This window comes from Podarcis pityusensis, assembly GCF_964106645.2.
Source record: "Podarcis pityusensis genome assembly, chromosome: Z".
Lineage (NCBI taxonomy): Eukaryota > Metazoa > Chordata > Lepidosauria > Squamata > Lacertidae > Podarcis > Podarcis pityusensis.
In genome coordinates, this window is record NC_138044.1 from 45,623,662 (window position 1) to 45,646,086 (window position 22,425).

The 22,425-nt window shown below is 43.9% G+C and overlaps 1 protein-coding gene and 1 long non-coding RNA gene across 2 annotated transcripts; both read right to left on the minus strand.

Moving 5' to 3' along the window:
- Positions 1-3,270: 3,270 nt before the first annotated feature.
- LOC308468137 lies at positions 3,271-8,349 on the minus strand. Its single transcript, XR_013981479.1, has 2 exons — positions 6,317-8,349; positions 3,271-5,695 (listed from the first exon to the last, which is right to left on the minus strand). It is a non-coding gene; the product is annotated as an uncharacterized lncRNA (long non-coding RNA).
- A 164-nt stretch (positions 8,350-8,513) lies between these two features.
- LOC308468126 (centromere-associated protein E-like) lies at positions 8,514-21,798 on the minus strand. Its single transcript, XM_080990110.1, has 13 exons — positions 21,756-21,798; positions 20,777-20,857; positions 20,578-20,696; positions 20,003-20,125; positions 19,640-19,721; positions 19,471-19,538; positions 18,788-18,853; positions 17,123-17,174; positions 15,628-15,715; positions 15,194-15,323; positions 11,502-11,636; positions 10,425-10,560; positions 8,514-9,311 (listed from the first exon to the last, which is right to left on the minus strand). The coding sequence occupies exons 3-13, from the start codon at positions 20,647-20,649 to the stop codon at positions 9,223-9,225; spliced, it is 1,041 nt and encodes a 346-aa protein (XP_080846236.1). The 5' UTR covers positions 20,650-20,696; positions 20,777-20,857; positions 21,756-21,798; the 3' UTR covers positions 8,514-9,222.
- Positions 21,799-22,425: the final 627 nt, after the last annotated feature.

The following is a 22,425-nucleotide window of genomic DNA, read 5'->3' on the forward strand; positions in this document are numbered from 1 at the left end:
CATGCTGCTCGCTCACGCCCTGCGCTCCCCCGCCCTCTCCACCTGATCCAGCCCTGTTATCCTTGCAGCCCAGCTCAGCGGCCCCAACCACCGCCTCCTCCGGCCGGGCTCACCCTCCGTTGCCTGCGGCAGCCTCCACACCGATGGTGAGCTATGCTCAGAAGGCAGGGAAAAGGGGAAGAAGTTCGCTCACAAGGAACGCAGGGCTCCAGTGCTTACTCATGAGGAAACACCCCTGGGGCCACTGGGGATCACGTCCAAGGAAAAAGATGGCTGCCATCATCCTAGCGAGTTTTTGTCCTGGGAAAAGTGCTTGGGAGCTGGGCTGCGATCCAAGGCACGCTTGCTCGCAAGGAAAACTCAGCATCGGGTTGCTTGCAAGTAAACGTCTGCCTGCCATCCAAGACGAGCCCAGGCGGAGGCAGGCTTTGAAAAAATAAATGGTATGGGTTCATCCGAATCTCCACCCCCGAAGCGGGACTGAGCAGTTACTGAATTTCCACCCCACATTTTTTCTCCCTAGAGCTTAAGGTCTGTGGTTCCCCACAACCCTCAATGAGACACATTCAAATCAAGCGCCTCTCTGAGACGTATCTTAATCTCAGAACCATGCACTCAAATTTGCAACCATCTTTGGCAGCACCTATGTCTGTGAACAGACTTTTTCCCAAATGAAACATCTGAAATCTCCAACCAGATCCAGACTAACTGATGAACACTTGCATCACTTGCTACGACTAGCAGTGACAAATATGGAACCGGATATTGACCGTCTCATTTGCCAAAAGCAGGCCCATACTTCCCATTGAAATACTTATTGGTCTGACACAGTCAAAATAATTTTTAAAAAAATTACATATAAGTTTATGTTGATTAAAATTGTTCTTCATTTTAAATATTGTACTTTTCCTGTTTTTTGTGCACTAGAAATAAAATATGTGCAGTGTGCATAGGAATTCGTTCATATTTTTTTTATAGTCTGGCCCCAACAGTGTCTTATGGACAGTGAACTGGCCCCGTTTAAATAGTTTGAGGACCCCTGTCTTAAGTGAACCTGACTTTTCTGTGTAATAAGCACAAATCACACACACAAAAATGCCATTTTTGAGCTATTTTAAGGGGAAATTGGCAAAATCGGCACTGCTGACATGGGCAGCCATATGTTCAGATTTTCCCAGACATTTAGCTGATTTCCACTTGGACGCTGCTGATGAATGCAGTATTCTGTATATGTCCGGGAAATTCCAGATATATGGCAACCCTAGCAAAGCATTTGTGGGTGGCAGTGGGTAATGCTGCTCCCCCTTCACTTTACTCTTTCGCTTGCAGACCCAGACCATAATCACATCTTCCAGCTTGAAAATAGCTTCTTGTCCACAGCCAGGTAAAATCACTTATTGGCACAGAAGCATTGAAAAAATGCTTCCCCTTCCTCCCCATTTTTAGGTTGCAGGTCAGCCAGCTAGCCAATTTCTCTTGGGGGGGTCTAGCAATTTTGCAAAGGTATTTGTAAGACTACAGGCAACACTTACTGTGTCCTTTCATTTCTCTCACCTTTTTTGCAGCTGTATATAGGACTGTTTCCACAGCGTTTCAGCTGCATGAAAGAAAACAGTATCCCAAAAAAACAATATTTAAAAACCCAGAGAAGTATCAGTGGTTCAAAAGCCAGGAGCAGTTTGGAGGATGGAACTAAAATCATATTTTAACAGGACATTGGGATGCTCAACTGCAAAATACTAAGCGGGGGGGGGGGGGGGGAAGAGTACCTATTTCTACTCCAGTTTCAAACAAGTACTACAGTGGCTCAGCCACATGGTGTATTCCATGGACCATGGACGCAGAGTAGTACAAAGAGACTGGAGTAGCAGTACAGTGGTACCTCTGGTTGCGAACAGGAGGCCCGTTTGCAACATGAAAAGAGCACAACCCGTAGCAGCGCGTCTGTGCGCGCGGGGGGGGTTACGATTTGGTCTTCTGCGCATGCGCGTGATGTCATTTTGTGTGTCTGCGCATGCACGAGCGGCGAAACCTGGAAGTAACCCATTCCAGTACTTCCGGGTTGCCGCGGGACATAACCTGAGAGAACGTAACATGAAGCAAACGTAACATGGGGCATGACTGTATTTGGTAAAATGAACACCACCACTCTAAATCCAATTTGGGTAGAGAAGCAGCTATGTATATCGCTTCAATAGATTGAAAGCTTCTTCAGGAAACAGGATCAAAATCCCACCCCCACCCCATTTGAATAAGAACAAAAAATAATAGTAACTTTCTCTCAAAAGAATGAGGGCAGTGTCTGCTTGTCAAATTTTCGAACCTCTAATGTGAAAAAAGAAGCAGCAGCATAATTATACAGCCCACGCAGGACATAAGTGCTTTTCCCGCTACAAACTTTTTTGATGTGAAATGACAGCTTACATAGAACTTGGAACAAAGCTGCTATATAGAGTTAACATTCCCAGCTGCTGCCAGCACACTCAACGTGCGCATACGTGCGCATACCTAATTGAAAAGCAGTGCAGTGATTCATCTGGCTGTTCTACTTCCTTTTATCACTAAACATGCGTAGGGCTGCACTGTTAAAAGCAGGGATAGTTGGTACTTAAAAAAATCCCAACAATAATATTTGTTGGGAATTTTAAATACATTATCCTTCATTATTTTTGTATGCTGCTAAACATGGTTCTGAGGTTACGGAGTGGCAATGGGAAAGTGCTTTGTTTCTTTTTAAAAGGAGAAGTGTGTTTTAGGACATTCTTTCTCTCTTTCATTGGACCGACACAAGGAACGTCCTGTATGCGATGAACAGATGGTGCTCACTGCCATAAGCTGTCCTCCCTTTACTGGCAGGAGTTCTGGACTTCTATAACAGCTGAGAGTGCCAGGCAGAAATCCTGCAGGTGAATCTCCCCACACTGCTGAACTGAAGTTATTTGGTTGCAGATAATGTTAAAAGTGGAAGGAGGACCAGAGCTCAGTGGTTAAAGCACATCCTTTTGGATGCAAGGAGCTCAATCCAGGTTAGACCTTGGGGAAAGGCTGCAACTCAGTGGCAGAGCATCCTCTCTGCATCCAGAAGGGCACCAAGGTTCAACCCAGGTAGGTCTGAGCCAGTCACCTTCCTGGAACCCTCAAGAGCCTCTGACAGTCATAGACAGTTCTGAGCAGATGCAGATTTAGGGGAGCGCAACTGGTTCGGTCTTACTGGGTGCGAAGCCTCGAGGATGCTGCATATATGATGTACATAGAGAGAGAGATTATAAAAAAAAAAACTTTATTCGCATTAGCCAATGGCCATAGCAACAGTAAAACATTACAGTATACGCAGAAAAGGAAATTTGATATAAAAGCACAATTTAAAGTCCTGAATATGATGTACATAAAGTGGAAGGCAAGAAGTGGAGGGAGCTGAATTTTGGCAGCCCACAAGGGCGCTGCTGTCCCCAAGGTCCACCACTGTACTGAGCTAGATTGTCCCATGATCTGGCTCTGCATAAGGCAGCTTCTTAGATTACTTAAATATTTCCCCTTTTCAGCATTGTGAAGACTAGAGTCTAAAATTATCATTTAAGGGGTGTATGCTGGTGCGTCACAGGTTCGGTTTCCTGGATCTCCAGGTAGGGCTGACCTAGGTGGGCCAGAGATCTGACTCGGCCTAAAGCAGCTTTTAACACCCCCTCCCCAGCCTGAAACTCTTGAGACGCACAATCCTGTTAGTACAGACAGTCCTGAGCTAAGTGGACAAAGTATCTACCTAAGAAGTGCACCTTGCGTTTCTAGAGGCGCTTTGTTTGAGAGCTGCCACAAGGGGTGCCAATTTGAATAAAATGGGGGTGGCAGCAGGTAAGCCCTGTCCCACATAATCAACCACATGACACAGCACACACACAATTTGAATGGTAATGCCCATCAATGGGGGGGGCTGCCCCCCTCATATATTTTATTGGGAGGGGAGATCTCTCGTTGGTCCATAGGAGTTGGCGTCTATGGCAAGGTGGCTCTGATGCGCGGTTAGCCCCTTACACTAAAGGAAAAGCCATACACTCACAGCGCTATGCAGCTCTCCGCTGCATAAGGGCCAAATCAGACTGGAGACGTCTTGCAGGCCTCCCCTGAAGATCCAAGCCTATGAAAGATCCTCTCTAGCGCATCCTCTCCCTAACACCAACCTGTCCCCAAGCCTGATGCAAAGAGGGGTTCTCTGGCATGTGTGTCTCCAGCATTATGCATGAACAGGAACAGCGTTCCGGTTTAAAGCCAGTGGTGGTGCAGTGACTATGGCTTTGTCTCACATACAGGTGAAAGTGCAAAAGTTCATCAAGAAATTTCAGGTCAATATCTTCTGGGTAGATATTCCATCAACAGTTCTACACCTTGCTGAATTTCTTGCTTAGATGCTATCAGGATAGCAAGAATGGAAAACAATTCTGCAACACAGTACCTCTTTTTAAATTGGCTTCAAGTGCATCTAATAAAGGAATATAGGAATAAAGGATTTTATCCTAAACTTATCTCTTGAAGAAAGTGCATCTAAGGCATCAGGTGGACTTCTATCATTTCTTTGCCGTGCCCTCACTCTTTGTCTCCTTGTTTTATAATTGACATTTGGCAAGTTGGCTTTTGCCTATTTCTCAAGCTCATCAAAATCTTCTCTAATTTTCCTTTAAAAATCAAGAAAACTGTACAAACTTGCACAAGAACTCAGTAACAGACCTGACTTCTGAAGGACTTTGCTGACCTTGTGAAAATGATCTAGCACATGGATTTATATCTTGTAAGATTTTGCAGACTTTGGCTGTGAAGTAGTGCCCCACAAAAAAAATTCAGGTTGGGCCCCAGAGTTTCAAATTGGGCTCCACTGGCTGGCCCCGAGTCTCATAGTTGCTGGGCCCAAGTTGCCCTGCCCTCGCATGAAGTCTTGGGTTTGCAATTTGGGGAGAGAGGAGACTGCCTGCTGGGTGTTGGGCAGGCTAGGGAAGCCCTATAGATTTAGAGACCCTAGGCTTCAGCCTACTTAGCCTATACATAAATCCAGCAGTGGAAATGGGAAAAGATTTGAGCAGAAGCTAGAGACTTCCTTAAATGGTTAGCATGAAGCAGAAATCCCATTAAACACTTTGCAAGACTGCTGGCTGGCTGAAGACCTTTGTTTAAAGATCTACAAGCTCAGCCTATTATATTCAAAAGCAGACACTGAATTAAATGGAGCTAACTCTCCATGGAACAGTGCACAGGACTGTAGTCATGCACAAGGCTGGATTAATAACCCAAATCCAGGCGATCCAATCCAAATTCCAACATGCTGACTGCTATACCAGCTTTTGCCAGCTCAGGGATCAATTACAGCTGCCTACATTTTTTGGACTCCCCTTGGAGATGTGGCTACGGAGCGGTTGTCACGATGAGCTCGCACATATCTCAATTTGTCTCTATACCACCACACTTTAGAAAGATCACTTCAGTTTCAACAACACAAATATTTGTGCAAATGTGTAATTTTGTTCTTTTAAATAAGTATGAAGTGATAAAAATTAACACAAGTTGATTTCCAGTTCAGCATTCTAGGCTTGCCCACAGGGTCCACAAAATATCAAGATTGCTGCTGTGTATTGCGTTCCGTCTGACTTTGCTCTTCCTTTGACTCAAACACTTGCGCCAGTTCAAGAGACCTTTCTCTTATCTGTTGGACCTGAGTCAGGTTTTATATAAAAAGAAACACACAATAAGTAAATTCTGCTTTCTTACTCAGTTTTATGAAGAGTTTACCTTGAAAGGTGGGGCCTGGAGCTCCCTAATTCTCTAATGCCCAAACCCTTCTCCAGGCTGCCTGCTGCCAGGAACACCATATGTTGGAGCAAGAAGACCCATCCCCTGCCACTAGATTTGAAGCACAAGCCTTTCCTCAATGGCTTACAAATCCTCCTGTTCCAAGATTTAAGGCCAGCTTTAGACCACCAGCTCCATTTCCACTCCGCCAGCTGTTACTTTGCCTGAACAGGCTCCTGGTCTCACACGGGCATGCACAACATTCCCCCAGTCTGTGCGCATTATTTGGTCTATGAAAATCTGCTCTCGATTCCTAGAACTGTAACTTGCGATGGTAGAATATCCAACTGGTAAAGGTTTCTGGCTTACTTTCCCCTTCCATTAAAAGACCAGCACAAATATGAAAGTGCAAGCTATTAAAAGGACATTGGGAAGGAAAGGTTGGTTGGCAGATGCACTTTTGCAATTTTACAAAAATCAATAAACTGTAAATAGTAAAAAAAGAAAGGAAAAGGGATCTTAGTAAAAACTAATAATATTTTACCATTGATTTCGCTTCTTGCATCTCTTTACTAATGAGATCCCTCTCCGCTTGGAGAGAATTCAATTTGTCCTTCAGGTAATCTCGCTCCTGGATTAAGTCTGTCATTGCTTCTTCCTGCTCATGAAGTTTCTGAGTTATTGTCAGCATGTCCATTAACTCCGCTTCAATTCTAGACTTACTGGCTTTCAATTTCTCCCTCAGTTGTTCCATTTCATTCAACTTCTCTAGAGTTTTGCTGAGTTGTTCTTTCATACAAGGTCTATCCTCTTCTGTGTCTCCTATTTGCAGCTCTTGGATCTTGCTAGGTGGCTTCTTCAGAAAAGGAAAATGGGCAAGGTGTCAGTGATATGCTCTGGCAATGCAAGTGGCAATATTCTAACTTTATCCCAAAAATGTTATAAGAACCTTTAGCACACCATGTATATATCAGTTTTTCTCAAAGACTGACTCGAACTTGTGTCTGACCATCTGTGCACATCATTGTAAGTCATGACTTACTGTAGATGAGCAAATTACGTCTGTGCTCCTCGCGGCTAGTGCTGGAGTAAGGAAAAATAAACCATGATGATAAGTCAAGGTTTCTTCTTGGTGTACCAATCATGGTTTATTTCACTCCAATCTCCAGTTTGTTTGTGTACAGTAAACCTTGGGTTATGGCTTGACATGCCACTAAAATGTTCAGCTGTAATACACAACTGCCTTGCAGAACATCTTTGGGAGAAGAAAAGGCTTAAGGAGTAAACCCTACACTAATCTGGAGTGGAGTCCCTAAGATGGCTGGATGGTGTCTTGCATGCCTCCTTCTGGCAACACCTGCTGCCATGTTGGTGCTAAACGTATTGCTCTGCTTCTCTTTGGACCACATCAGTGAGGTCAAGGGGGGGGCGGCGGTCTTGTCTTCTGGGTAGCCCCGGACCTCCATACACACTGCCCAGGCTTGCTCCCAGGGAGGTCACTTCAGTGCTGTTAACAGTGTGATTAACTTCACTCCTGGAGGCGTACTCCATTACCTCTCAGGACTGACTGATGCCGACAACAAGCAAGACACAATGACCAGGTGACTGCTTTACCTGCAAGTCACGCACCACAAAAGCAAGCAGGCCCTGCATTCAGCTCCCCTCCAAACCACAGTGGAGCCAAGTTCTTACTGTAGAACATATACCAGAAAATTCTGCAAGCATCCATTGCTTACAGTGGTGAGAAGCCCTGGGAAATAAAGTCTTAACGTCACATCACTAACAGAGGGCTTTTCAACCCTCCAAAAGGGCAGAACGCACTGCTAATATACACTGAAAAGTGTTTTTCAGAAGGTCCACTCTTTTTCTAGCATGCATTAGTTGGGGGCTAACTGATTTAAATAAATTCAAATCCAATCGTGGCAATTCTTCCATGCCGCAACTCAGGAAAATGGCTGTTTTCACATGTCACTGCAAACTATGCTTTACTGTTAATGCAAGATGGTGCGTACTTCACTCCTCTCATAGCACAGCCTACATACCACAATATAAGTACAAAAACAAGTGCAGTTTTGCTTGCTTTTTTGCAGTTACAGGATTAAAGGTAAAGGTAAAGGACCCCTGACATTTAAGTCCAGTTGCAGACGACTCTGGGGTTGCGGTGCTCATCTTGCTTTACAGGCCGAGGGAGCCGGCGTTTGTCTGCAGTTTCTCCGGGTCATGTGGCAAGCATGACTAAGCTGCTTCCGGTGCAACAGAACACCGAAACCAGAGCAGCACATGGAAACACCATTTACCTTCCCGCCGGAGCAGTACCTATTTATTTACTTGCACTTTTTGGCGTGCTTTTGAACTGCTAGGTTGGCAGGAGCTGGGACTGAGCAACAGGAACTCACCCCGTCATGGGGATTTGAACTTATGACCTTCCAATCAGCAAGCCCAAGAGGCTCAGTGGTTTAGACCACAGCACCACCCACGTCCCAGTTACAGGATTAGCATTTGTTTTAATCTCATGTTGCTAAATTATCTTGAAGGGTCTCAGACTGAAAAGGGTGAAGTAAAGGTAGTCTAACAAAATCTGAACAAGCCTGATGAAATAGGAGAGAAGCCTTGGCTGCACATTGAAAGGAGATGGGGTCAAGTGAAATTCTTTTGACACTACCATAGGGAAGACCATGTCCATTGCGTTCATAGGCCATACTGCAAACAGTGGAAGAAACAGAGCAGGGTCTCAAGACAAGGAGAGGTGAGCTTTCCAAACCTCAGAATTTCTCTCCCCTAAACTCTACTCCCTCAGTTCCACCCCATCCAACCAAGTGTAAAAGAAGTCATGTCGATCCAATATAGTTAGGTAAAGGTAAAGGGACCCCTGACCATTAGGTCCAGTCATGGCCGACTCTGGGGTTGCGGCGCTCATCTCGCTTTACTGGCCAAGGGAGCCGGCATACAGCTTCCGGGTCATGTGGCCAGCATGACTAAGCCGCTTCTGGTGAACAAGAGCAGCGCACGGAAACGCCGTTTACCTTCCCGCCAGAGCGGTATCTATTTATCTACTTGCACTTTGATGTGCTTTGAACTGCTAGGTTGGCAGGAGCAGGGACCGAGCAACGGGAGCTCACCCTGTCGCAGGGATTCGAAACGCCGACCTTCTGATCGGCAAGTCCTAGTCTCAGTGGTTTAACCCACAGCGCCACCCGCGTCCAATATAGTTAGTAGGGGGTAATTAAGAAATTGTTGTTGCAATAAAGAAAGGGGGAGGAAGCCTGCAGAGGGCATAATCCCCACTCCCAGCTTTGTCCTTGAAAGAGGAGTGGGAACCTTTTCCATTCCAAGGGTGACATTCATTTCTCGGCAACCTTCTGGGGCCATATCCATGAGGGGTACGAGAAAAATTGAACGTAAATTTCACCTTTGGTGAAGCAGGCTAGTTTCCACACACACATATACTGCTTACCAAACCAACCTCAGACCCTGGGGTTCCTCTTCAGGAATTGTAACACTGGCTGTCATCCCTTGATCGTCACATTCCAAGGATACAGCTGAAAGACAACCCATTTTGCCAAAAATTTAACCAATAAAAGCGTGTATACTTAAGATGCAGATAAGGGAAGTAACAGTACCACTCTATTCTGCCTTGGTCAGTCCAACATTGGAACACTGGGTCCAGTTCAGGGCACCACAATTTAAGAAAGATATTGACACACTGGAACAAGTGCAAAGGAGGGCAGCTAAGAAGACCAAGGGTCTGGAAACCAAGACTTACGGGGAAAGGCTGAAGGAGCTGGGGATGTTTAGCCTGGAAAATAGGAGACTGAGAGGAGATATGATAGCCATCTTCAAATATCTCAAGGGCTGTCACATGGAAGATAGAGCAAGTTTGTTTTCTCCTGCTCTGGAAGTTGGACTTGTACCCATGGCTTCAAGTTACAAGAAAGGAGATTCTGACTAAACAATCAGGAAGAGCTTTCATGACAGCAGGAGCTGTTCAACAGTGGAACGGACTCCCGTGGGAAGCTGTGGACTCTCCTTGGAGGTTTCTAAGCAGAGCTTGGATGACCATCTGTCATGGATGCCTTGGCTGAGATTCCGGCATTGCAGGGAGTTGGACAAGATGACGCTTGGGATCCCTTCCCATGCTGCAATTCTGTGACTCTAAGTTCTTGAGACAAATGCAGAAAGGTGCAGTGAAAGGAACTGAGCTTTGATTACCTTGGGGCCCAGTGGGTTTAATTCTCCCCTGCCATGGGAGAAAGAACACACGAGCAGCCAAATGCAAGCAGCGAGAGAGTTGGCTACATTAGCCTTTGCTAGCGTTTGCAAGGAAGCCAGTTCTCCCTAGCGCCTAAAGATCAATGTCAGAATCCGACCTCTGGAGCAACCAGGAGATAAATGGAGCAGGCTAAGTTATGCCAAGAGCCCTCTTGCTCTTCTCTGAAAACTTCAGATGTAGCAATAACATTCAGCATAATTAACATATGCAGCTTAAGCACAGCCCTCAAAATGGGTGGAAGAGTTTAACTATTTGCAGCTCACTGTGGATATTGGTTTAAACAATGTATTATCTAAGTTCTAACTTATCCCAACCTACCATGCTTCAGCCCATATTTTATATAGCACCTTTTAAAAATAGTTTCCACGCATAACAAACTTACATGCTTTCATCTCTGCTAGACAAGGTTTTTTAAACTGTTTGGCTTTTTGGAAAAAGCTTCCCAGGCGACATTCCCCTGCTTCCTGGGATGTTGTTCCTGCAGACCAGGTCGCTCTCCTCTTCCATGTCCTTGGAAACTTAAAACATAAAATAAAAATAAAAATCAAGGCACGTAGGAGAATTAAAGGAAGTTAGATATTTTTAAAAGCACAATCCCATTTGCTGATGTCTTGGAATTTGTACATGGCCTAGTGATGACAAGTTCAGTTGAAGCTAGTTGTAAGTTCTACCATAAGCATTTGCAAAAAAAGTTGCAAAGGGAGAGGGGAAACTTTCCAAAAACATGTTTGCAAGCACCATAAGCAACTTGAACTGGCTAGTCGGGTGGCAAGTAGTAGCTTCAGAATTCAACACAAAGCCTTATTTTGCGAGGCTGGGAGCCGGGGAGAGCGACATGAGAAGGACACAACTGCCACATGCCCTTTGATCCCAGTCCTCAGGGGTAAGGCTGGGACTGAAGGGCACATGGCAGCCTTCTCATGCCACCCTCCACGAGCTGCCAGGTTGTGGAGGGCCCTGGGTGATGGGGGCTGGACTGGAGAGCAGCAGGCTCCATTCACCCTCCCGCTCTGCACTCCTGGGACCACTACAGCACAGTCGCTGGTGCCTGTTCTTATACCAGCTTCCCGATATGAACTTCCTGCTTCATGCATGCATTAACAGAGCTATGTTAAACTTCCACACATTGGAAGGTCCTTTTCTACAGTGACACCCTTCTAGTCCTTCTGGTACTGGAAGTCTTGACAAGAAGTTGCCTCAGTTCAAGAGACTTTTCTTCTATCGGTTGGACCGATAGAAACACACAATAAGTAAGTTCTGCTTTCTTACTCAGTTTTATGAAGGGTTTACCTTAAACTTCCACACAATCAAAGGTCCTTTTCTACAGTGACACCCTTCTAGTCATTCCCAGGCTTCTCTCACCCCATTTGATTACTTAATAACAGCTGATACAAGAAATGTGGAAGAGCCACCAGTTTTCCACAAAAGGTCCCACAACACTTCAATTTTTAAGTATTACCTTGAACTCTTGCGGTGATGCAAGAAAAGCTGACGTCACGAGTATCTCAGTGAGATTCTTTATTTTCTCCTGCAGCTCATTTTGAAGAGCATACTTCTCTTCAACAATCTCTGCCGCCTGGGATTGTGATGACATCTACCAAGGGAAAGCATCAATACCAAAGGTCGAAAGGCACAAAATCTTGTTCATAGTAAGGTGTACATGATTTCCCAAGCAAGGAAAATCCATTGGGGGGGGGGGATTTTGTATACGACCCGCTGAAAACTTACACACATTTTTGGGAATACTTTACTAACCCAAGTCAAATTTTCAATCTATTTTGGGGTAGTAAAATCCCTTAAAACAAATCCATGTGTGTGGTGCCTGGAGAAGGTATTGAAGTTTACATTACAGAAAAAATTACCCTGACATGTTACATTGGCTAGGATACCCATGTGCTTTTGTGTAGACCCCTCCATGCTTGCGAGGATTATGGCTGTTAATCTGTATATTACTGTGATGATAATAACGTACTGTAAGTACTAACAGCTGTGAAGGTTAAACATCAGCAAGAAACAATGAAAGCATTTAAGTTTCTCAGTCATTTCTGTGAAATTGAGTCTGCACCCCCCAGTGTGGAAAGGGTTGCATACAAGCAATGACCGATACTTCGTATTCTTTGGTGATCACTCGAAGCCAAGTAAGATTGTCTTCCATAAACATGGTTTTAACAACGAGTCCGTAAGTGACTGTGGAGGCCAATTCTGGATCCACACATCCTTCCACAGTGCGGACATTGGTTTCCGGGTGGGAGTTGATCACAGTGTGGATTTGCCAAGCATGCCTTCCTCTTAGCACTTTTCTCCCTTGCGTCCTGAGTTTGAGTGTCTTCAAAGCCCATGACACCTTTAGTAAAGGCTGTTCTCCAACTGGAGGGATCGCAGGCCAGCGTTTCCCAGTTGTCAGTGTCTATACTACATTTTTTTAGATTTGCCTTGAGACAGTCTTTAAACCTCTTGTTGACCACTAGCATTACGCTATTTTTAAGTTTGGAATAGAGTAGTTGCTTTGGAAGACGATGATCAGGAAACCGGACAACATGACCAGTCCAACGAAGTTGATGTTGAAGAATCATTGCTTCAACACTGGTGATCTTTGCTTCTTCCAGTACACTGATATTCATTCACCTGTCTTCCCAAGTGATGTGTAAAATTTTTCGGAGACACCGTTGATTGAATATTTCGAGGAGTTGGAGATGGCATTTATTAGTGTCCCTGTTTCACAAGCATACAGTAAGGTTGTTAGTACAATAGCTTTGTAAACAAGCATTTTGGTTTCCATGCAAATGTCCCGGTCCTCAAACACTCTGCACTTCAATTGGGAAAAAGCTGCACTCGCAGAGATCAGGCGATGCTGGATTTCAGCATCAATGTTGGCCCTTGTGGAAAGATAACTGCCCAGGTAGGAGAAGTGATTGACATTTTTCAACGTTACACCATTGAGTTGGATTTGTGGCACTGCAGAGGGGTGATTTTGAACTTGTTGGTGTAGCACTTTGGTTTTTTGGAGGTTGAGTGATAGGCCAAGCTTTTCGTAATCTTCTGCAAAAATATTTAGGATGGTTTGGAGGTCACCCTCTGAGTGTGCTGGATCTCTTGAGCTTATTTTAATCCACCAGTGTTTTTTTAGTTCTCTGGTTCTTCTTTGAACCTCAGCCTTAGCACTGGCACAGGTTTTTTTCTTAGTGGCACAGTTTCTATCTCTTTGCCAGATCTGAAAGGCCTTCCTTTCAAATATGTGTTCAATCTCACTGTCATTCTCATCAAACCAGTTTCTGGTGTTTCTTGGTTTGGTGTCCAATAGTTTGTTCACAGGCTGCAATAATGCATGTTTTTAGTTTGGTCCAGTGTTCCTTGATGCTATCAGGAAATTCTGAAAACGGATGGTCCTTAATGGGATCTTGAAGGGCTTGAGTGTTCATTTTGTGCCTTGGTTTCCTTTCTTGAATCCTGCGTCAAGGTATAATCTTGATAGCCATCGTGGAGCGTATTAGTCGGTGATCTGTCCAGCAGTTGTCGGCGCTCGTCATAGCTCTGGTAAAGAGCACATCACAGCAATCTTTAGCACGGATAATAACATAGTCTAAAAGGTGCCAGTGGTTTGACCGAGGATGCCTCCATGAAGTTTCAAATTTATTTTTCTGTTGAAAGGGTTTGTTGGCAATAAGAAGGTTGTGCGCTACACATATTGTCAAAAGTAAGATTCTGTTCTGGTTGCTGTTACCAATTCCATTTTTCCCAATAATCCCAGGCCACAGATCAAAATCTCACCCAACTCTTGCATTAAAATCACCCAGGAGGATAATTTTATCTTCCTTAGGTGTCTCTGATAGGACGGTATCCAGCTGAGAGTAAAATCTTTAATGTCTTCATCGGCATCCAGTGTTGGTGCATAAGCGCTTATAATAGTAGCATCCAAAAGACATGCGATTGCATATGGTGATGAACCTGGAAGTGACCTAAAAACATTGCTCAGCATGTCACGAAAAGAGTGTAACAGGGCTGGAATACACTTATACGTGCTACTCCAGTGTATGTGGGGGCCGGGAAAGGAACCCCCGCATGAAATGGTTGTCAACTTTATTAAGAGTTGCCATTAAAATTAGGCCAGACTCTTAAAACGGAGACTGCGTCTAAACAGAGATTACGGCCCCCTCACTTGGTATAGGCAGCTGGCCTATAATCCAAGTCACCAACTAAAAGAATGCTATTGCCACCAGCATTCGAGATTACCACGGATATTTGAACTTCTGAAAGATAAATGTGTTGTGCTTTTAAGGTATAATTGCTGGCAAAATAGAGCATGAATCCTATTTCAAAACAAAACAAAACAAAACAAGATATAGATGCGATTTGACCTGTTCCAGCCTAGAACACTCAGATTTCCAAGAAGACAACTTACATCTTCAATTTGCTGTTTCAGGCTGTCAATCTCTAAACAATACCTTTTTAGAAGGGCATCCTCATCCGTAATGTAATTTATTATAGGGCGGTTTTTCATTTCTTTGGCTGTATTCGCAACTAGGAGAGATAGGCACATGGAGTCAGAATCGGTCTTTGAAGGAGTCAGAAAAAATGACATTTGTGTAAAATCTCTTTGAAAATTACAGAAGTATGGATCATAAAAACCAACATTTGCTATTACAGTAAATACAAATGGTACCCATTAAACAAAATGTTGCAGCGTACCTTCACCTCCCTACAGAAGGGATAAGCCTGGGTTAACCAACCTGGTGCCTTCCAGATGTTGTTGAACTACAACTTTCATCATCTGACCATGTTGACGACGGCTGATGGGAGCTGGAGTCCTCCAACATCTGGAAGGCAACAGAGAAGCTGTCAGGCGCTCAAGTAGGCCGTTCCCCCCACCTTTCCTTTTCCACCTGATATTCAAGACTCCATGACTACCATGTCTTCACAAGCTCCCTTTTTAAGAGTTTGAGGGTTTGCCGTCAGTATCCAACCCACCTATTAGAGGAAGTGCTACACTACTTCCCTTTGAAGTGGAAGTCTGATTTCTCATAGTTCTATAACTGCAGATACGTATACCAGAACAAAGCACGCCAGTTTAAAGAGAGGGGGAAATACCTTCTTGCCTACTTGTTACTTGGGGCAAAACTTTTGGGGGAAGGAAACGGACCTGTATAGTTTTACCTGGAGGGTTCGAAGCGTTTCTTCGAACGATGTCAGAATGACCGTGAAGATGATAACAGTCTTAGAATTGCCACCAAGTGATTTGTGCAGAAGCCGTGTTAACGTACTGTCTCTGCAGTTGACGTAGGCTCTGGTGAAGGAGGATGATCAAAAAGAAGTAAGAAAGTTTTTACATATTAAGTAGAGGAAAAACTGGCCCAAGAGCCAATCTTTTACATCTAGGACAGAGACAGCCAATGTGGTGCCTTCCGAAGGTTGTTGGATGACAACTCCCATCAGGCCCAGACAGATGACCAATGGCCTGGCGGTGGAGGGAGTTGTAGCCAAACAACCTAGGAATGGGCACTACGTTGGCTGCCTGGCCTAAGATCAAGTGAGAACACTTTTCAATACAGCACAAACTAAAGAACCCTTCTTAACTGAATTGTCCTTACCCACTCTGCTCTTCACAAAGGTTCTTGATCACTTGGCCCAAGATGGAGAGGCTCCGGTTTACATTGCAGCATTCTTGGAGATGGATCCCTAGGCATTAAACATCAGTTTTTTATTTTCAGACAGTTCCTTCTACAAAAGTTCTTTTGCTACCATATTGGGAGTTAACATAGTCAAGAGTTCCTGAATTTGATTGCTTTCTTCTTCATTCTCCATTCTCCCCCCCCCCTTCTGTATTGTTTTTACCTGCCCTTTAGGCACTTTATACGTGTGAAATAACAATACTGGTCATTATCCAAGGTCTCCTGACAGAAGGCAATATCGGCAGAATGGGGGAGGAAATTTTCAGCGATTCCCATTCTGTCCTTAAATCTGCTCTGGGTGATTCCCCAACCCTCTGCAGCAGATCAAAGAGGGGCACAGGGTCCTGCGTAGGGTGAATCACCCAAAAAATATTATCTCCCCTGTTCTGCCAACAGATTCCTTCTGTCAATGAAATGACAGCATTGGAGACACCCAATAAGACTTCAACATTATTAGTGGTATGATGAATTATGCCTTTTAACTCAGAAACGTTGAATAACTTCAGCCAAAAAGAGGAAGATAACGCTAGAAGGTCTATAACCAAATATTACATTCATTAAATGTATATACTGTTGGAAAAATGCCCTGAGGATGCCAGCAAGCCCCCCAAAACTCTGAGCGTCCTCTGGTACACACAGCTCTGGAAAAGGCATCTCCCTTCTCTTACAGTGCGCTTCTAGCGACATATACCAGCTGGTATATGCACACTAATCTTCCGGCATAACACAGCAAGAGTGAGTGAGTCATCATAGAGCTAATCTACTATTTATTTACACACTATGTACAGACAAAAGCATAATGGTGTCCGTTCTCTCCAGCTCCGAGAGAACGAACAAAGAAATAAAAGCAAAGTACAGTGTAATAGTACCTGCAGCGGAAGAGGTAAGACTGTCTTCCTTTCCCAGACTCGTCCCAGACAGGTATATGATTTACAACAATCTCATCTGCAGCGTTGGAGGAGTGAAATTGCTAATATATACCACCCTTCATTCAAGGATAATGGGGCGGTTTTACAATGGTCTCTGCAGAAGCAGGGATGAGGAACTTGTGGCCCTCCATGTGTTGTTGGAAGACAACTTCCAGCATTGCTGACCACTGGTCATACTGGCTAGGATTGCTAGGAGTTCATATGCAACTTCTACAGCACTACAGGTCCCTCATCCTTGCCGTAGAGAAGTTAGATTTTTGTGCAAGAATCTACCAGTTGGGAATGTAACATCTGCATCAGTCTTGTGTTCCAAATGTGATGAATTTTACTGTTAAGCTGTAAATGGCTTACATAAATAAGAGCAAGCATGCCCAAGAACCCTGGGGGGGGGGGGGAATTACTTGTGGGTTGTTGTTTTTTTACATGTTTTACAAGTTAGGATTTAGCAGATTACCAGAAAAGCTTGATCATCATCAGCTACATACCTTCAGCACCTGTTTGGGTAGCTCTTTCACTTCCTGCCAGATCTACCAAATTCTGAAAATTCAAGTAAGACTGTGTTAGACACCATTCTCACACAAGATCTATTCAAATCATCTATTGATTGAACAACAATTCCAAACAGTGGCAGATGAAAGCCTGAGAAAAATAAGTTCCTGAGACTGTACATGAGCAGAAAAAGGTCTTTGGCCAGGAGTTTAAATCAAAGGAACAACAAAAAAATTGTGCAGCACTGGTCACTACATCTGGGAGGAAATACATTCAAATGAACAACATTTAATATTTCATGAAAGCGAAAGAATAGAGGAAATGTGTGTTAAAGGGAGCCAGTCATTTGTAGATTGCATCTCAGATCCAGGATGGTCTGCAACAGAAGAAAAAGGTAGGAGGATGTGCATACTGTGCGATTTGATGTTTTGACCACTGAATTTCTACTATAGTCCAAGGACCCAATGTGGCATAGTGGTGAGTGTGTGGCTAGGACCTAGGAGGCCAGGGTTCAAATCACCACACAGCCACAAAGCTCCCTGGATCACCTTGGTCTCTCAACCTAACCTACCTTGTAAGGTTGATGTAAGTATAAAATGAAGGGGGACAAAATCAAGCAGGCCACCTTAGTTTCTTGGAGGAAAGGTGGGATATAAATGCAATAATAATATGGATGTTGTTTAGTCTGCACCTCTTCAGTATGTTCCAGCAATGTCAATGGAACTTGCTTTTGAATAAGCATTAGGAATACTGTGCCAAACAGACTTGAAACCCAGAGCAACTGAATTTCTGCTGCTGCTATTTCCCAGGCAGAAACAGCCCTATTAAACACTTCAGAAGTTCATTAGCCTTCCACAATCCCAATATATATTTGACTCTGCCGGCCAGATCTCAAACAGAAAGCACACAAGGCTAGCCCAATATATTTTGCTGCCTGAGCCAAAGCAGAAGATGGCACCTCCCCTCCCCACCTCTTTCTGTATAGCAAAGTCAACCAGATTGGTGGCAAAATAATATCTTCTACTTCATCTCAGGGCAGCAGCCTAGCTTAGGGGGCAGAGTGGGTCATATGGCACACAAACCGCTTTCCTCCAAATGTCAAAGCATTTGGGGCTTTCAGAGGAAAGGCAAGTTTAAGGAGGGACCCGACAGAGGTGTATAAGATTATGCATGTAACAAGAAGGCAGACAGGGCTAAGTTTCTCTCAATTTCTCTCTCTGTCATATAATACTAGAACTCAGGGCCATCCAACATAGCTAAAATTCAGGACAGACAAAAGAGAAAGAACTTCTTCACACAGCACATAGTTAAACTATGGAGTTCACTCACCCAATACGTAGTAATGGCCACCAACTTGGAAGCCTTTAAAAGAGGATCAGACAAATCTATGGAGTACAGGGACTATCAAGGACTAGCTGTGATGGCTAAGTTCAACCTCCACTACCAGCTGCTGTGAATCACAAGTAGAGAAACTGCTTGGGTCTCAGGCACCTGGTTCACCACTGTGAGAACAGGATGCTAGAATAAACAGGCCATTGGTCTGATCCAGCAGGGCTCCTCTCATGTTCCCGTAACGCACACAAGCTGCAGCATCCTTCAATAGTAGTTTTTTCTAACAACCCCCATTTACAAACCTCAGTTCTCTCTTTCAAAGAACTCACCAAGTGAGATACCATCACAGGGCTATCGCAGCTTGAGATATCCGTCATCTCTTTGCTTTCAATGATCTAAAAAAAAAAAAAAAAAAAGTAAGCAAAGTTGTGAACTTGTTTTACTATACCACCACAGATTACAGACCAACTAATACCAGTTTGTCATGTGTGGGTCTGTATACTGTAGCACATCTACCCATGACCAACAGAACCTAAAACTGGCATATCTTGTAGAATGCTTAAGGAGGCTTGCCTGGTGATTTTGTTACATATTTTAGGTGCCAGGCAAAAATATTCCTCTTTGGCTAATTAAACGATCTATGGCCTTTTAAAACTGTGTGTGTGTTTTTTTGTTTTTGTTTATTATTATGGCACATATTTTTGTGTTTTTATATTGTAAATCACCCAGTGGTAGAAATGTATAATATAACAACAACAACAACAACAACAACAACAACAACAACAACAACAAATCTCTCCCTCTCATATCCTGCCAGATATCATAGCCAGGTACTAATCAGGAATAGGGAACCTGGTGCCCCCCTCTGGATGTTGTTGGACTCCATCTCCCATCAGTATGGCCAACAGTCAGGACTGATGGGACTTTGGAGTCCGGGAACATCAAAGAGGGCCAGAGGTTTCCGATCTCTGAACTAAAATAAATCAGTAAAATAAAATTCATGATCACTTACCATTCGGAAGATTGCATGTGACTGGTTACTTCTTTCATTCATTTCCGTCGCACTATAGTGCCTGTTTTCTATTCAGAACAAAACACAGAGAAAGTTGATGGATTTAAAGTATCAGAGCTGCACAGGAAGCTCTATATGTGTTTAAGTCATAACAAATATTAAGTCTTACTTTCACCTTTCTGGAGCCAGCTCAAAACTTCCTCTGGAGAAACCACCACCTCTTCAGTCAGACCTCCAACAAAGACATACCCCTACAAGAGATTTTTTTAAAAAAATCACATAACACCACACAGCTCCCTGTATTGATTCTAGGTGTTACCTCTTTTTATATGTGCAATGCAAAGCTATTAGGCAGTTAGCTAACTTTAGGTCAACTTTAATAAAACGATTTTAATCAATTCAGAAGCGAAATGGGCAAAGTCCAAGGAGGTAATTGTCAACAACATGCTGACTTCCAGAATTTTACTTTTCCTGTTACAAGGCCGCGTGGGAGCTTTGGCACTGACTTGGAAAGGTAACAATGGTTACTTACACTGATGTCTTCACGAACAACCAAGGGTTTCTTTCGCCATATACTGCTGCACAGTAGGTCCTCAACTGTATTACTGTGGATTTCCATGTATAATACATGGAGTAGGAACTCCCTGTCAGGAATCTGAAAAAGTAAAGAGCATGCATGCATCAGCATCCCTAATTATGGAGAACTAATGTAACATGGCTCCCTGCCCACCCCCATCCAATGCCATCACTAAAACATTCCCACTGCCTTATGAACTATACTATAGATGGGGAACTATGGACCTCCAAAGGATGCTGCACTGCAGCTCCTATCAGCCCCAGCTAGCATAGCTGATGGATGTGATGGGATCAGACTCCAACAACATCTGAAGAGCAACAGAGTTTCCCATCCCTGATCTCTATATTGGTTCCACTCACAATACTTATTGGCCAACAAGATTATTATGTGGGAAATAGAAACTGCTATATAGTGGCTGCACAGCCTTTTCTTCTAAGTGGAGCTAGGAAATCATCAAAGCAGGTTCAATATGCAGCTTTGCAGCACTAATGTGGTATCTGAAACAAAGTTCAGTTAGTAGAAAAACTTACTCCACAGATGCTATTGAAAACATCATTGATGGCCATTGGTAAGATTCCTGGGCAATCTTTAGTGCCCAACATTGTGGAAATTTTCCCCAAAGCAGTTTGGCCATAGGCAAAAATAGTTCCTAAAAGGAAAAGCAATGGTTAGCTCAGACTACTACCCACATACAGTGCAAGCATTGAAATGTGTTGATGTTTAATGTACCATTATATCCCTGAACAGCCGACTTGATAACTGAAGCAGCCACCCCTTCTTCGGTATTATCTGAAGAATGAAACACCTGATCTTAAAAAAAAGAAAAATGGTTCAGTTCACAGAAATCAAACTCCATCTTCAGGATTTGTCAAATTGCCAACTTGTAAGCTAGACTGAAAGAAGCACACCTGGCTGCTTTCAAAAAGTTGTTTGCATGTTTTTATGGTATACCAATATTTATGTACTGTATTTTTCACTCCATAAGACGCACCTGACCATAAGGCGCATCTAGTTTTTAGAGGGGGAATCCAAGAAAAAATTTTTTTTTAAAGGGAGCACTGAGCAGAGCCTGCGTGCTCTGCTCAGCTCTCCCTTTCACGAGCCGCATGGAGCGTGTGTGCGGCGCTTGCAGACTTTTTCCTGAGGAGGGAGAAAAGCCCCCAAGAGCCACACACACACTCCGCACGGCTCTATGGCTCTTGGGGGCTTTAGCGGGTGGTGGGGAAAGGGACAGAGCGCGCAGCTCTGTCCCTTCCCCCACCTCCCGCAAAAGCCAGGGATAGCCACACAAAGCCTCCGCAGGGCAGCGGGATGAAGGCTGAGATCCTGCTGGCTATCCTGGCTTCTTGCCTGGCCATGCGCAGCCTCTCCCTGGCAAGGGGAGCCTTCATCCCCTGCCCGGGAGAGGCTGCGTGCGGCTATGGCATAAGCAAGGCAGCCCTTCTCCCTCCTCGGGGAAAAGCCCCCAAGAGCCACACACACGCTCCACGCGGCACTTTAAAGGGAGCGCTGAGCAGAGCCTCCCACCTGCATTCGCTCCATAAGACGCACACACATTTCCCCTTACTTTTTAAGAGGGGAAAAGTATGTTTTATAGAGCGAAAAATACAGTACTTAATAAAATTTATACATTGCTTGATTGTAAACAAACAAACCAACAAACCCTCAGAGGGTTTACAAAGTACTTCAGTGTTTATCAAGTGCTTACCAAAGGTAAACGATTTGGTCCCATCAAGCTGAGATATGGTGCATTCTTCAGTTTTCCAGACAATACTCTCTTCTTCTGCAAGGTCTGCATTCTCGTTTAAGGAACAAAACACTGTTAGAGATTCCAGAGTATAGAGAAATTGATGGTGTTAAAGAAATACTTATACCCACACTTATCTAATTGTCTGGTCCTGAGAGTATATCTAAAGATGTTTGCAGCTGGACTTAACATTATGACAATGTGCAAGTTATATTGAATAACTTGCTGTGCAGAGCATGTGCAAAGCACATTGTAAGCACATATTTGTATCCAAATTTAAGGGTTGTGGAACCAGTCCTAGGAATGAAGCACCTGTGAGTATGTGTTTGCTTTGTCCCTCTGAGAACAACTTTTTAAATCCAGCTCCTATTTGATTAAATGCCCTTTTAGAAGTATGGCTGCTCTTCTGGAGCATTTTAGACATAATCTTCACATTCTGAAGATTATAAAACAAGTGCATCTCACATTTACAGCACAACCCTATGCATGCCTACCTAAAAGACATATAGCATTTTTAGGTTATATGGTTTTATTGACACTTACTGTCATACCTCGGGATGAATACGCTTCAGGTTGAGTGTTTTTGGGTTGCGCTCTGCGGTGACCCGGAAGTAACGGAATGTATTACTTT

What these genes read in the sequence shown, in the direction of transcription:
- LOC308468126 (XM_080990110.1), bottom strand. Translation starts at nt 20,649, where the DNA reads ATGTTGGGCACTAAAGATTGCCCAGGAATCTTACCAATGGCCATCAAT. An exon ending in CACATGCAATCTTCCGAATG is followed by an intron (nt 18,854 to 19,470) that starts GTAAGTGATCAT and finishes TTTTTTTTTTAG; the next exon opens with ATCATTGAAAGCAAAGAGAT. An exon ending in CTGTGATGGTATCTCACTTG is followed by an intron (nt 17,175 to 18,787) that starts GTGAGTTCTTTG and finishes TTGAATTTTCAG; the next exon opens with AATTTGGTAGATCTGGCAGG.